The 15,077-nt window shown below is 43.5% G+C and overlaps 2 protein-coding genes across 13 annotated transcripts in view; one reads left to right on the top strand and one right to left on the bottom strand.

The window, feature by feature from the left end:
* The window catches only part of SLC25A18 (solute carrier family 25 member 18), a 30,606-nt gene extending 21,190 nt beyond the window's left edge, over positions 1–9,416 (top strand). For 10 of the 12 annotated variants that reach the window (XM_015061498.3, XM_027073890.2, XM_027073885.2 and 7 more), the window contains 5 exons: positions 1,415–1,533; positions 5,731–5,896; positions 6,711–6,865; positions 7,450–7,525; positions 7,949–9,416. In XM_015061498.3, the coding sequence (XP_014916984.2) occupies positions 1,415–1,533; positions 5,731–5,896; positions 6,711–6,865; positions 7,450–7,525; positions 7,949–8,090 (658 nt within the window). In that variant the 3' untranslated portion in view covers positions 8,091–9,416. The remainder of the gene's footprint in view (positions 1–1,414; positions 1,534–5,730; positions 5,897–6,710; positions 6,866–7,449; positions 7,526–7,948) is intronic. The other 2 variants (XM_015061496.3, XM_053225570.1) reach the window with 2 other exon arrangements.
* Positions 9,417–9,683: 267 nt separating this feature from the next.
* The window catches only part of ATP6V1E1 (ATPase H+ transporting V1 subunit E1), a 30,578-nt gene continuing 25,184 nt past the window's right edge, over positions 9,684–15,077 (bottom strand). Inside the window, exons 7-9 of the mRNA XM_027073892.2 lie at positions 14,945–15,039; positions 11,539–11,626; positions 9,684–10,288 (exon numbers count right to left, since the gene is read on the bottom strand). Coding sequence (XP_026929693.1) covers positions 10,226–10,288; positions 11,539–11,626; positions 14,945–15,039 — 246 coding nt within the window. The 3' untranslated portion in view covers positions 9,684–10,225. The remainder of the gene's footprint in view (positions 10,289–11,538; positions 11,627–14,944; positions 15,040–15,077) is intronic.

The following is a 15,077-nucleotide window of genomic DNA, read 5'->3' as shown; positions in this document are numbered from 1 at the left end:
GATATCTTGACATAGTGTTTTGTCTCCTTCAGATATATACACAGAAATGGAATTACTGGATCATGTGGTAGTTCTGTTTTTAACTTTTGAGGAAACTCCATACTGTTTCCCATACTGACTGCACCAATTTACATTCCCATCAGTAGTGCACAGGGTTCCCTTTTCACCACATCCATGTCAGCATTTACCATCTCTTTGATGATAAACATTCTAACAGGTGTGCAGTGATATCTCATTGTGGTTTTGATGTGCATTTCCCTGATGGCTAATGATGTTGAGCACCTTTTCATGTACCTGTTGGTCATTTATCTTCTTTGGAGGGGAGCCTGGGTGGCTCAGTCAGTTAAGCGTCCAACTTCAGCTCAGGTCATGATCTCACAGTTCATGAGTTCGAGCCTCACGTCAGGCTCTGTGCTGACAGCTCAGAGCCTGAAGCCTGCTTCAGATTCTGTCTCCCCCTCTCTCTCTCTTTCTGTCTCCCTCTCTTCCTTTCTCTCTCTCAAAAATAAAAAGTTAAAAAAATAATATATTCTTTGGAAAATATCTTTTCAGGTCCTTTGCCTATTTTTAATTGGATTATTTGTTGTTCTTTGCTATTCAGTTGTATGATTGCTTTGTATATTTGGATATTAAGCCTTTGTTGGATATATGATTTATTTAATTACAAATATTTATTTCCATTTCATAAGTTGCCTTTTTGTGTTGTTGACGTTCCCTTTGCTGTTTGAAGTAGCCACACTTTTTTTTTCCTCCTGTTGCTTGTGCTTTAGGTGACCCATATCAAGGGGCTTTGCCTGTGTTTTCTTCTAGGAGTTTTATGATTTCAGGTCTTACATTTAAGTCTTTAATACATTTTGAATTAATTTTCATAAGTGGTGTAAGGGGCTTAAGTGTCATTCTTTTACATGTGAATATCTGATTTTTCCCAGCACAATTTATCGAGGAGACTGTCGTTTCGCCACTGAGAAACAGTGGCTCCCTTGTGAGATATTAACTGTATATTCGGGGGTATATTTCTGGGCTTTCAATTCTGTTCCATTGATCTATGTGTCTGTTTTTATGCTGATAAATTTTTGAAAATCAACCCAAACACTTTCTAATACTCTCTGTGCCTCCCATTGGCCTAGTGATACTGCTGAAGGGATCAGGGACAATCAAATCCCTGCAATAGGTAGTTTCATTTTACTAGTTTCAACTTCTATGCAGGTGCTACCTCCCTGGTAGCCTGATTTAAAGGTAGTTTCATGTTTTAAAGAGGCTTAGTTTGAGGGCCAGGTGATTATTCACCCAGCTGATCTGAACACAGCTAAATACCATGCATGGGAAGCCCCAACTACCAAGGGAAGGTAGATGGGGCCAGGGTGGGTGGCAGGGCTAGCCTGACGCTGAAAGAGCCTGACTCATGGTCCCACAGGATGCAGCGGAACCTGAAGATGGAGATGCTAGCTGGATGTGGAGCTGGAATGTGCCAAGTGGTGGTCACTTGTCCCATGGAAATGCTCAAGATTCAGCTGCAGGATGCTGGCCGCTTGGGTGAGGTCTCTCCCAACTCCACATGAGATTAATAAAGGGCTGTGATCAGAATAGATTCCCCCACATTCTACACTCATTTGCTAGACTGTGTTATTGAATCAGCTTTCTGGGTCAGTAGAAGTCTTTTTTTTATTTATTTTGAGAGAGAAGGGGAGAGTGAGCACGAGTGGGTGAGGGTCAGAGAGAGAGGGAGAGAGAATCCAAATCAGGGTCCACACTCTCAGCACAGAGCCCAGCCTAGGACTCAGACTCACAAACCATGAGATCACGACCTGAGCTGATATCAGAGTCGGATGCTTGACCGACTGAGCGACCTTGGAGCCTCTTTTTTTTTTTTTTTTTTTTTTTTTTTAGGTTTATTTAAGCTTATTTATTTATTTGGGGGGAGAGGGCCAGAGAGAGAGAAAAAGAGAATCCCAAGCAAGCTCTGCACTGTCAGCTCAGAGCCCAACATGCGGCTCGAACTCACAAACTGTGAGATCATGACCTGAGCCAGTATCAGGAGTCAGACATTTAACAGACTGAGCCACCCAAGAGCCTCAAGATTTTTTGTGTTTTTAAGTCATCTTTATACCCATTGCAGGGCTCAAACTTACAACCCCAAGATCAAGATTCACATGTTCTACTGATGAGCCAGCCAGGCACCCTTAGAAGTCTTATGTTAACCATCTTAACAGTTTGGTCAGATGGTTTTTTTTTTAATTTTATTTATTTATTTATTTATTTATTATTATTATTTTTTAATATATGAAATTTATTGTCAAATTGGTTTCCATACAACACCCAGTGCTCATCCCAAAAGGTGCCCTCCTCAATACCCATCACCCACCCTCTCCTCCCTCCCACCCCCCATCAACCCTCAGTTTGTTCTCAGTTTTTAAGAGTCTTGGGGCGCCTGGGTGGCGCAGTCGGTTAAGCGTCCGACTTCAGCCAGGTCACGATCTCGTGGTCCGTGAGTTCGAGCCCCGCGTCGGGCTCTGGGCTGATGGCTCAGAGCCTGGAGCCTGTTTCCGATTCTGTGTCTCCCTCTCTCTCTGCCCCTCCCCCGTTCATGCTCTGTCTCTCTCTATCCCAAAAATAAATAAAAAACGTTGAAAAAAAAATTAAAAAAAAAAAAAGAGTCTCTTATGCTATGGCTCTCTCCCACTCTAACCTCTTTTTTTTTTTTCTTTTTTCTTCCCCCTCCCCCATGGGTTCCTGTTAAGTATGGTATCTGTCTTTCTCTGTATGGCTTATTTCACTTAGCATCACACTCTCCAGTTCCATCCACGTTGCTACAAAAGGCCATATTTCATTTTTTCCTCATTGCCACGTAGTATTCCATTGTGTATATAAACCACAATTTCTTTATCCATTCATCAGTGGATGGACATTTAGGCTCTTTCCATAGTTTGGCTATTGTTGAGAGTGCTGCTATGAACATTGGGGTACAAGTGCCCCTATGCATCAGTACTCCTGTATCCCTTGGATAAATTCCTAGCAGTGCTATTGCTGGGTCATAGGGTAGGTCTATTTTTAATTTTCTGAGGAACCTCCACACTGCTTTCCAGAGCGGCTGCACCAATTTGCATTCCCACCAATAGTGCAAGAGGGTTCCCGTTTCTCCACATCCTCTCCAGCATCTATAGTCTCCTGATTTGTTCATTTTGGCCACTCAGACTGGTGTGAGGTGATACCTGAGCGTGGTTTTGATTTGTATTTCCCTGATAAGGAGTGACGCTGAACATCTTTTCATGTGCCGGTCAGATGGTCTTAATAGTAACCATCTATTCTAGATTTCAACACTTCCAGTTCAGAAAAAATAGCAGAAACGAGAAACTTGACTCAGAGGGACAGAAAATTCCCTCATACCTCTATCATATCACCATGACATTTAGGCTTGATTTTCTAAAGATTTTAAGAAGTGTCAACATCCTGATCACAAGTATTTGTCTCAATAGACATTCTATTATGCTACAGAAGCTGGCTGTTAGTGGGAAGGCATAACAAGGGACAAGAGAACCATTTCTATTGTTTTTGTTTTCTCTGGAAGAGAATTTTCCTAAATCCTGGTCCTTTCAAAAATATAGAGTGGTGTAGGTACCAAGGCATACATTAAGAACAAACATTAGCTATCTGGTAGAAGGGAGGCTAGCCCCAGGGGTGAAGCAGAGGGCTTCTCCTCAGAGGGAAACCACAATGCCTGAATTAAATGAGTCAATGTGTGACGTGCCTAACATGGCACCTGGGAAGGTCGTCAATGAATGTGGGTGTCCTTCCCCTCCTCAAACCAAGTATGCACGTGTGTGCTAGAATCAACTGGCTTTCTGGGTTGGATCAGACTAGCCTGAAGCACATAACACTGCAGCAAAAATAAAGTTTGGGCACTGGAAAGAGTGTTTTGATCTACAAAGAGTAAAAGCTCTGGAAGATTTTGTTTTTTAACTCAGATGAGAGTTTTCAGTATTCCTAAAACACATAAAAAGTGAAAGACAGGCTATGAATGAATGGATGAATTATGTACCTATCTAAAGCAGACAGTGGGGAAAATAATGTCCATTGATTAATTACCTTTTCTTTTAATAAATTTATTTTTGAGAGCGAGAGAGAGAGAGAGAGAGAGAAAGGAAGCAGCAGAGAGAGAATCCCAAGCAGGCTCCATACTGTCAGCATGGAGCCCAAGGTGGGGCCTGAACCTACAAACTGTGAGATCATGACCTGGGTGGAAACCAAGAATCAGATGCCTAACTGATGGAGCCACCCAGGTGCCTCTGATTAACTACCTTCTTAAAGCTAATTGTTTGAGGCCTGCACCTAGATTGCTACCACAAGAAAATGTGTGGCAACTAGCTTTCTTAATATGAAATGTTGCCCTGCTAGGTATCAAACGAAATTGGGATACGAAATAACTTCTTTTTAGCAAGGACCTAAAATCTAGACAAAGCTTCTCAGTGAGAAGAAAACAAATACACAATTTCAGTGTGTTGAACCCTGTGGTCATTAAGGAGACTCACCCACATATGAAATGCTTGTACTTGAAATGCTCAGGAGAAAAAAATTCCATTCTATTTATTAGATGTTTAACTCATCAAATTGCAGGCTCCGAATTATTCAACTAAAATGAAGAATCAAATTCTATCAAATGGTGAAGGGTATAAAGACCACGTTCACTTAATTTTGGAATACTGGATCAAGGAGGCACCTCTGGAAGTCTGAAGGAGAAAGCGTTTGGACAAAAAGAATTTGCTGCTTTACACATTAGGCAGAAGGCATATGGGACTCCAATGTCCCAAAGTGCCAATAGGATCTCTGTAAATAGCTCAGAGATGGTTTAGAAATGGCAGCCAGACCAAAAGCAAGTTTTAACAGGAGGATAAGGACCTGGCAGGTAGGGGCAGGTGCTGCTATAGCTTCCTATGAAGGGAGCTGGGCAGGCTGTGGCTGTGCTCTTACGAAGCACCTTGTACAGTAGGGACAACAAATTAGATAATAACCATCTTAGGAAGATTTCCTTGGAGCCAAAAACTAATGTTCTAAAATTAGGACAGGGGCGCCTGGGTGGCTCAATTGGTTGAGCATTGGACTCTTGGTGTCAACTCAGGTCATGATCTCGAGGTTTGGGGGATGGAGCCCCACATCAGGTTCTGTACTGACAGTGTGGAGCCTGCTTGAGATTCACTCTTCCTCTCTCTTTCCCCCTGCCCTTCCCGCTCGCATGCTCTCTCTCAAAATAAATAAACATTTTTTTTTTTTTTTTTTTTTTTTAAATTAGGACAATCCAGGGCTCCTGGCTGGCAAAGTCGGTGGAGTGTGTAACTCTTGATCTCGGGGTTGTGATTTCAAGCCCCACGTTAGGTATAGAAATACTTAAAAATAAAAATCTTTGGGGTGGCTGGGTGGCTCAGGCAGTTTTGTGGCAGACTCTTGATTTCAGTTCAGGCCATCATCCCAGGGTGGTGCGATCGAGCCCTGCATCGGACTCCACACTGAGTGTAGAGCCTGCTTGAGATTCTTTGTCTCTGCCCTTTTCACTCTCTTTCAAATTAAAAAACAACAAAACTTAAATAAAAATTAGGACAAGCCTCAGAATTCTATCAGGATGTCAGCCTTGCCCCCAAGGTGTCCCAGGGGTAGGAAGTGGGGGGGTACACTCCTGTGAGTGTTTTGCAATACCTGCTGGGGCCTGGCTTGTGACAGTGTCTGTCCTCTCCCTTTCAGCAGTTCATCGTCAGGGCTCGGCCTCAGCGCCTTCCTCCTCCAGGTCCTACACTACCCGCTCGGCTCCCACCCACAAGCGCCCGTCTGCCACCCTTATTGCCTGGGAACTACTTCGCACCCGGGGCCTGTCTGGTCTCTATAAGGGTCTGGGCGCCACTCTCCTCAGGTGAGACTTTCTTCCTGAGCTTGGGACACAGAAGGGTCCCAGTGAACAGGAAGAGGGGCCAGAGGGCCAGAGGCACTGCTGCTCCAACCTGCATTCTTCCTAGAACATTTAAACCCCAGAAAGCAAACTATCTTGATGATTCCTATTTTGTCCAGAATTGGGCAGAATTGCAGAGGATGGGTATAACCTGGAAGACTAGTTTGAGGCCCCTGCTCCAGTAACCAGGCCCACATGAGTATTGGGTGTTCTGTGGTCCAAAAGCACCTAAGAATGCCCTGTGTACAAAGGACTTTGGGTCATTTATAAGCAAATGAGTGCACAGATCCCTCATTTTACTTTGCTACTTGGCCAAAATCCTTAAAGTTGGTCTGAAGTGTCCCAGGCCAGGGGATAGTTTCCTTGCATCAGATCTCATTAGGAGATCTATTACCTAATAGATAAATGAACTTCACCCTCCTGCCTACCCCATCCCCTCAACACTTAGCTTGGATAGCCCTTCACCAGACACTTGCTCAACTCATTAACTCTAACGTAGCCTGTCACCCTTTCTCACTGAACGCACTGCCAGTCTCTGCACCCGCTGCTGGCTCCTCACAGAATGGCTGCGGGTGGGGAGACAAACCCATCGTCTCTCTTCCATCGTTTCCCTTACACCCTGCATTATCACAGGGTGCCAGAGAGGGAACAGGTAACTGTGGGCTTGTCTTTGACCATCTGCTGGGCTCTACAGCTCTTGGAAAGGCGTACTGCATGACCTTGGGTGGGAGCCCCGGAAGCAGCAGGTAGCTCAGTGTTTCCTCTTGCTCTCCTACAGAGACATTCCCTTCTCCATCATCTACTTCCCACTGTTTGCCAACCTTAACAACCTTGGGTTCAACGAGCGTACCGGGAAGGCCTCCTTTGCTCATTCCTTTATGTCAGGCTGTGTTGCGGGTTCCATAGCTGCTGTCACAGTAACACCTCTGGACGGTAAGTGCATCAGAGATGAGGGTCTTCAAGGGTTGCTTTACAAATTAGATAGCTGTATAGTTGTCTATAGGATAAATAGGAATCTTCCACTTTCAGGACAGAAATGAAACAGTTCCAACCTGAAACCCCTCTTGGGTCACAACCTGTGGTCACTGGCAGAAACTCACCAAGAGTCTTCCCAGATAAAGTGGCAACAGTGAGACCATTGCTCTATTTCTTATCACCGACAAATCCCTTCACCTCCTAGGTGCTGATTTCATTAGTTTTTTGTTCCTCGAGGTGGGGGCAGTTAAAATCTAAAAGGCTAAAGGCAGGAGTTAAGCAGTATGGGAAGAACGGGCTTCTCCTATCCTCAGGGCTATACTCGGCTGCTCCAACAGGCAGGTGGACCCTCACACTTTTCCTACAGAAACTATGTCATTTCTAATTCCTCCAGGAAGATCTTCTATTCCAGATCACACAATGGCAGAGCTGGCCTCAGGATTCCGTTTTCTCTACACTGGCTCTGCTAGGAAACCACTTCGTGCGGATAGGATGCCAAAAGCAAGACGTTCATTACTTATTTTAACTTTTGCTTGATTTAGTTTTGAAAACTCGAATCCAAACCCTCAAAAAAGGCCTGGGTGAGGACAGCTACAGTGGGATCACCGACTGCGCCAGGTGAGAGCCCTGTCGCCCCTCACAGGCTGCGTCCATGTCTACCTACACCCCACCTAGGGCAACAGTTTATCACCGCACTACGCTGAGCTCTGGATTTCTTTGAGATCTGCTCCTTCCCCTCACCTCTCAACAGAAACAGGATGTAGAGGGAGCTTTTTTCTCCTTGCATCCCTGCAGCATCTTTCTCCCAGAAAGACAGATTGAACCACTTTCCCAGGGCTCAGCCCGGCTGCTTAGTAACCAGACTGCACACACATGATGGGTGGGGCAAGGCTCCCACAGGCCCGGGAGGTGCTATTGCTGTGAAACATGACATCTACCTTCCGTGGAGAGATGTGCACATGTTGGAGGAGAGCGGATCACTTCACACCGTCTGCAGTGCGCTCCTGTCCATCAGCTCACAGGGCTCTTCTCTCTCTACAGGAAAATCTGGATTCAGGAGGGACCATCCGCCCTCATGAAGGGAGCAGGCTGCCGGGCCCTGGTCATAGCCCCTCTCTTTGGGATTGCCCAAGGGGTCTACTTCATTGGTATTGGAGAGCGGATCTTAAAGTGTTTCGAGTAGAGAGCTGGAGCTCAAGTCCCTTTACTTGCTGCCAGCTCTCTAGCATATTCTACTTAGAGAGGGATGAGCGAGACGCCCCCCATGTCATACTCTGTCCTCTAACCTGTAGTGCTACCTCACTCTCAGAAGACACACTCTTATCCCAATAAGCAAGCTGGGTATGGTCCCGTTCTCCCTTCGTGATATCCACATCTGTTTTTTGGCAGGGTTATAGCTACCAGGGAGCTTCAGAAGCCCTTAAGCACCTACTTTTCAACAGCAAACATAGTATGTGCTTGGGGTGTATTAACTGCAGGATCCTAACACATAGTAAGATAGAGGGGTTGTTTCTCCATTTTACGTTTCTAGTTCACGCTCAAACTCCATACACTTGAGTCAGTTTGAAGATTTAGTGTTATTTCTGAGTTAAATAACTTATGGTTAGTTCTAGCACTGATTTGGGGGAAAAGGAGGATCAGAAGTTCAAGGGGACCATGAAAGCCCTCAAAGTCAGCACCTTGTTCAAAACCAAGCAGCTGAGAGATTAGGCCGATGAGCGGCCTGGGCTGTCAGGGCGGCTGTCCTGCACCACACAGACTCTCACAGAACAATGTCCATGGAACATGGTTTTAAATAAAACTGATTAAACTCTCGTCTTGTAATTAGTGGGAGCAGTAGACCCGCTGCAATGGATTGTTTTCCCTCCACCTTTCCCCATCCATCCCAGAACCAAAATGCATGAAAATGAGCTCTGAGGCAGGTCTTTAGCACATACCCTTCAAATCACCACTCATGAGGTCAGAGGACAGCCATGGGGATACTTTATCTTTCAGTTACACTGGGTTTGAAGTCTTGACCCCATCATTTCCTAACTGCATCACCTTGAGGAATGGGATCCACTGTGACAGTTCCCATGCACCAGTGCCTTCGCCGGAGGGCTGCCACAGAGAAATGCTATCAGCATGCAGGCTCAAGTCTTAGGTAAAAAATGCCTGTTCCGAGAATTGGTATTTACATTAGTCCCCATCTAATCTCACTTATGTTAATGAAAAAACGGCCAGCCTCAGTAGCCTCATTCTCTCTAGAGAAGCCCACATTGGAGTCTGGCTGCAGAGACAGACCCGAGTTAGATTGTAACTCTGCCTACCGGTAAGATCTTGGGCAGTTATTAGTCGTCATCTGAGAAAAAAATAAAGAACGAGGAGAGGAAGAAAAGGCCCTTTGTGAAAGGGTTTAGGCCTAACACACAGTAACCCTTCTCCTCCAATAAGCCCCTAGATGCTTTTCTTTTCTGACTCTGCCAAAGCTAATAAAACTATTTCCTCAATAAAGCTGTCGAACCCTCTGGAGGACAGGTAATATTGAACACCTGTGCGTGTGGTGTGTGTGAAAGATCCTAAGGGGCTACAAGGAACACCTCTGGATAAGGGCCTGGTAAAAGTAAGCAGGAAGTGCCAGAGGACACAGAGGGTTAATGGTTTCAAGTAGTGACAGCTGTTGACCAGCAAATGCTATGGGGATTAGGAAAATGCTGCTTATCTAGATACCTCAGGAAGAACTGGACCCTCTCAAACGACAAACTTGTAGAACCTTGCATAATAAAACACAGTGAAATCCATGTAAACCTTTTGTTTTAATAAATAAAACATATTCATGGCTTAGATTTTAAATCACATTTACAGATGAGGAACACTTCTAGGCCCAAACAGGTTAACAGTGAAGCTACTACTGCTGGAAGGAATGCGTGCCCCCACCCCCCACCATGCATTTTAAGCCTAAAAGCAGAGATTTAATATCAGAGAACACTATACACGTCACCCTCTAGACTGGAGAACTGAAATCAGAGGAAGAGCAAAGACTTGGTGAAGCTCCCATAACCACCATCTGACACCCTCACCTTCATGCTACAGAAGCAAATGAAAGCTGTGCTACTCTCAGAGTAGCTAGAAGGAGGTTTCCTGATTACATTAAGTGGAACTTGCTCTCATTGTTAACAATTAGGCCATAGGCATTAGCTACAGAAGAGTATCCACTGATAAATACAGAATATTAGAACAGTGAAGAGGAAGCCACACAGATATCTTGTTTCTTCAAATATTAGAAACTTCCACATCACAGCCAGAGAGCAGTGAATCAACTCCACCTCTCCCAAAGGCTTAGTCCAGAAACTTCCTGTTGGCATTTGCACCAAATAAGGCTCCCCGAACTTCTGGCATCATCTGTGAAGAAATAAGTTCTTTAATAGGGAAGTGTTGTCAACTGGAAAATATGGAAAGAACTGCACATCTTAACTGCGAGTGGAGAGTCACTGACCCTTACGTGGCTGGGAAAGAAATCACAAAGCTACCTGCTTTGTGTAAGGACCAATCTGTCCTTACTTATCCAAAAAACTATTAACAGAATCCTTGGTGAGAAACTTAACCAATCGCAAATTTGTGGTTATGACTGACTGCTTAAGGGGATGAAGAAAAAAAACTATAACTAAAGCCATTATCGTTTAAGGCATCTTTTTTTTTTTTTTTAAAGTAATCTCTGCATCCAATGTGGGGCTCGAACACACAACCCCGAGACCAAGAGTCCCACACTACCGATTGAGCCAGGCGCATGCCCGTATGGCTTACGGCTTCTGTTACTCTGTGATGTAGGGAGAAGAGATGATCCCTTAACAATACTCTGGATCAGCTATGTTTCTTTCAACAGTTACTAGTGCCTACTATGTGCCAAGCAGAACACACATAATGCCAGTTTGTAATGAGGCACTCATTCGTACGGCAACTGAAAAATCCTTAGGATGTAAGTTCAAACTTCTAAGGCTATGCTGTCCGACAGAGGCCACTAGCCACATTTGGTTGTTACTGTGCATTTGAAATATGGTCAGTGCAACCATGGGACTCATTTTTTAATTCTACTTCATTTTAATTTATTCATATGTGGGTAGTGGCTACTCTAATGGGAAACACAGCTTTACGGTGTAAGTTACCAGCAGATGATACTCTAGGTCAAAGTGCTTTCACTGTAAGACAAGTTAGCAGCCACAGCAGCAGACTACCACTGCTGAAAGAGGCCCCACATTTTGAGATAACTGGATTTTCCTGGCTTGTTTCCTAGAGCTCATTTGTGCAAACCTGGAAACATCTGGAGAGCCAGCAGCCCTATGGGAATTCCTTTAAACAATATTTACTTTAGATCCCACCATTATTACTGGAGAAAAGGACTCTGCTCAGCACCTCTACATGTAGTAAAATGTTTACATTAGAATCCTAAATAAACCTTCATTCAACCCTAAATCCACTCTCACATAAATGGTATCACCTCAGTAAATGCCACTAAGTGCCCACTGCCCATTCAAGAAAATGCCACAAAATGTGGAAAGAGTGACAAACCCCAAATACCAGGGAATGGACATATGTTCTCTGTACCACTTCAAAGTAACAACAGACCAACTAATAAGAAGTATTCCCACACTCACCTGCTGGGCTATGAGATCCAGCCGGCTTTCTAGGGTATTGGAAACTTTTATTTTACGATCTCCATTATAGATCTCAACTCCACCAGCTCTACAAAGAACACAGGAAATAACAATTTTTATAGATTTGAGGAAGACAGACACATGGTACATTTACTTTCTTCCCTTGGAAGAAAGCTGTTTTGGTGTATGGAGCGTCTAAATACTATAAGGGACCAATAAACATAAGCAATAAGCTTAAAAGTAATTCAAAAAGCCTCTGAGGATTTAAGGTATGGATGGTGATAATAACTGTCACTTACCAAGTGACTGCTATGTGCCAATCTGATTTTATGCTTAGCACCTAACTTAATTCTAACAACCAGCCCTCCTCAACAAAATGGAAAAGGGGGAGGATTTGGTCCCATTTTGCATATCAGTGGAGTCCTCATCTGAATATTTCTTAAATGCCCAATCCTGCTAATTACCAGCAAGTACTGATAAAGCAATATTCATAACTGCACTGTATATCAGATTAAAGGTACAACAGCAATATTGTGCCAAACTTGCCCTTAGAAAATTCTGCCTCTAGGGGCGCCTGAGTGGCTCAGTCAATTGAGCACCCAAATTCAGCTTAGGGCATCTCACGGTTTGTGGGTTCAAGTCCTGTGTCGGGATCTGTGATAATAGCTCAGAGCCTGGAGCCTGCTTCAGATTCTGTGTCTCCCTCTCTCTCTGCCTCTCCCCCACCCACACTCTGTCTCTCAAAAATAAACAAACATTAAAAAAAATTTAAAAATTAAAAAAACAAAGAAAGAAAGAAAGTCCTGCCTCTAGAGGCACCTGAGTGGCTCAGTCCATTAAACATCCAACTCTTGATTTTGGATCAGGTCTCACGTAATCTCATGGTTGTGAGACTGAGTTCCGAGTTGGGCTCTGTGCTGAGTGTGGAGTCTGCCTAAGATTTTCTCTCTCTCTCTCTCTCTCTCCCCCCCTCCCTCCCTCCACCCTTTCCCCACCTACACAAGTGCACTCTTTCTCAAAGAAAAAAAAAGGTCTGCTTCTAGACACAACTCATTTCTTCTTCTTGCTTTGTGTTTATTTTTGTTTAGTAATCTTTTTTTTTAAGTTTATTTATTTACTGAGAGAGAGAATGAGGGAGTATGAGCAGGGGAGGGGCAGAGAGAGAGAATCTCAAGCAGCCTCCACACTGGGTATAAGGGGCTCCATCTCATGACTGTGAGATCATGATCTGAGCCAAAATCAAGAGTCTGACGCTTAACTGACTGAGCCACCCAGGTGCCCCAATTTTTGTTTACTCTTGTTTAGTAATCTCTCCAACATGGGGCTCGAACCCACAAACCCAAGGATCAAGAGTCACACGCTCCTTTGACTAAGCCAGCCAGGTGCCCCAAGCCACACCTCACTTCTGTCATTTCTAAAGTTTCTAGCACTTAGAGGCTTACGGCATATAATAGGCCAACTCTTAAAAGGAGCTCCCCGGGAATGACATTCTTTTACTACATTAGAGTTTTATGAAATAATTTTATTAAATGAGCAAGCTATATGACAAAGCCTGGGAAAAGGTTTTGCAAATTTTCTTTGAAAAATTTTAATGGACTATTACGTTAATATTATTTTCTTACTCTGTCCTCCCTCCCCCTGGCATTTATTTGTTTAATCTACCTTTGGTTTCTCTAAACAGACTATATCCTTCATAAGGACATGGTTGGTTCTTTGCCGAAATCCTGACCCCAATGTCTGTGAGAGAATACTTTGTCCTCACAGAGGGAGTAAGGAGGAAGACCACCACTGTCTGAGAATATCGACTGTGTGCCAGGCACTCATAGAATGGAAAGCCGAGGGCTGCCCACAACTTCTGTCTTCACAGCAACCCCACCAGTGTCTTGGTATCCTCACCATTTTACAAACAGGAAAACAGGTTTAAAGAGATTCAATAGAATGAACTGATTGAATAAAACAACAATATTTAAAATTCCACTTCAAATTAGCACTAGAGTAAGTCTGCAGTTCCTTATCTACATTTCTGAAATTCAAAAAGCTGTCAGAACAGAAGTCTAATTTGTGTGTCTCCACAAGCTGAACTGATCTCTAGTACTTGGCAGCTAATGACTTAGTGAATCTTTATGTATTTACCCCTTGTAGTGTGAATATTCCTAGTTTCCCATTCAGAAATATTAATGTATTTGATCACAGGTGTGATGCCTCAGACCCTGTTGGAGATATTATGTAATGTGTAGCATATGCACTTTATTGCTTTTCTAAACGCATATTCAAAACATCTGGCCCCCAAAGGTTTCAGCACTGAAACCCATTATATACCAGACTCTGAACCAAGTGTCTTATGTCCTGTCTGCTTAATCTCCATAACAATGATCATCTGCTAGTTGAATAACTATGTATATTGCATGTACCAGGATTGCATTAAGTGTTGTACGGACATTATCTCATTTAAGCTTCCAAGAATTCTGTGAGGCAAGAATTCATTCCAATTTAGAGGTGAGGAAATAAGTCTCCGTGAAATTAAGTAACTAGTCCAAGAGTACCTAGCTAGTATGTGGCAGAGTGGAGAATCAAGCCTAAATCTGACAATACTGAAGCTTTTGTCACCAGCTTATACACCTCGGTATATAAAGCATTTTCACATGTACTATCTCTTTTCCTCAGTTCATGAAACAAAAAAGCTAAAAGCATTGGCCCTATTTTACAAATGATGGCAATCAGTATCCAGGTCCCATAGCTAACAAAAGGCTGACTCGGGACTCAAACCTACATCTGGTGCTCTTCCGACTAGGTTCACATGTCTCAAGGACTTTCTGCAATGTTAGTCAATGTGTGCCTACGCAGCATCAGACACACAGACGCAATCAAGGAAATGACCTTGGCTGACCTTGTCAGGAGTTCCCAATTGCACCAAGCTTATTAGGGATGCTGAAGAAATGTCCTGTCATTTCCTCACAGCAGAAGTACCACTGGTATTTGCAATTCTATATCTAAGGAACCTAACTATTAGAAAGTTCTATTAGTCTATACAGTAGTCACTATTATATGGGATTACTTTCCTTATTTCCAAGAAACTTAGAGGTAACAATTTTCTTCCTTAGCATCTGATACAGAGATGTGGACCCAGCTTTGAGTTCTGGGTAAAGAATTAGTGCTACCTCTCTGCAGAATAAACTAAGTGCCCATAGGAAGCAGGATGTTTAGAGTATGTCCAGCTGTTTAACAAGAGGGAACAACACAGTAGTGACAGGAAAAAAAAAAACAGCAATAATTACAAGTGGAACACCACCACACCTCCATTCTTGTTAGTAAAGAGTGCCTTGGAGAAAACTTTAAAAAAGACTCAGCACAGAAGCCATTCTCACAGTGAAAGAAGCTTAGATGTTAAAAGCAGAATACTCCTTACATTTCCTCAGGCAGATAGGCCTCCTGATCAATTTGGACATCAACATCTTTCTTGGTGGCAATTTTGTACATAGGAATCGCTTTTTGCACTGCAGCCTGAAAAACAGAAAACAAGAGGTTTTAGTAGAGACTCA

The sequence above is a fragment of the Acinonyx jubatus genome, chromosome B4, assembly GCF_027475565.1.
Source record: "Acinonyx jubatus isolate Ajub_Pintada_27869175 chromosome B4, VMU_Ajub_asm_v1.0, whole genome shotgun sequence".
Lineage (NCBI taxonomy): Eukaryota > Metazoa > Chordata > Mammalia > Carnivora > Felidae > Acinonyx > Acinonyx jubatus.
The sequence above is the reverse complement of the archived record's forward strand: the minus strand, read 5'-3'. Positions and strand labels throughout refer to the sequence as shown.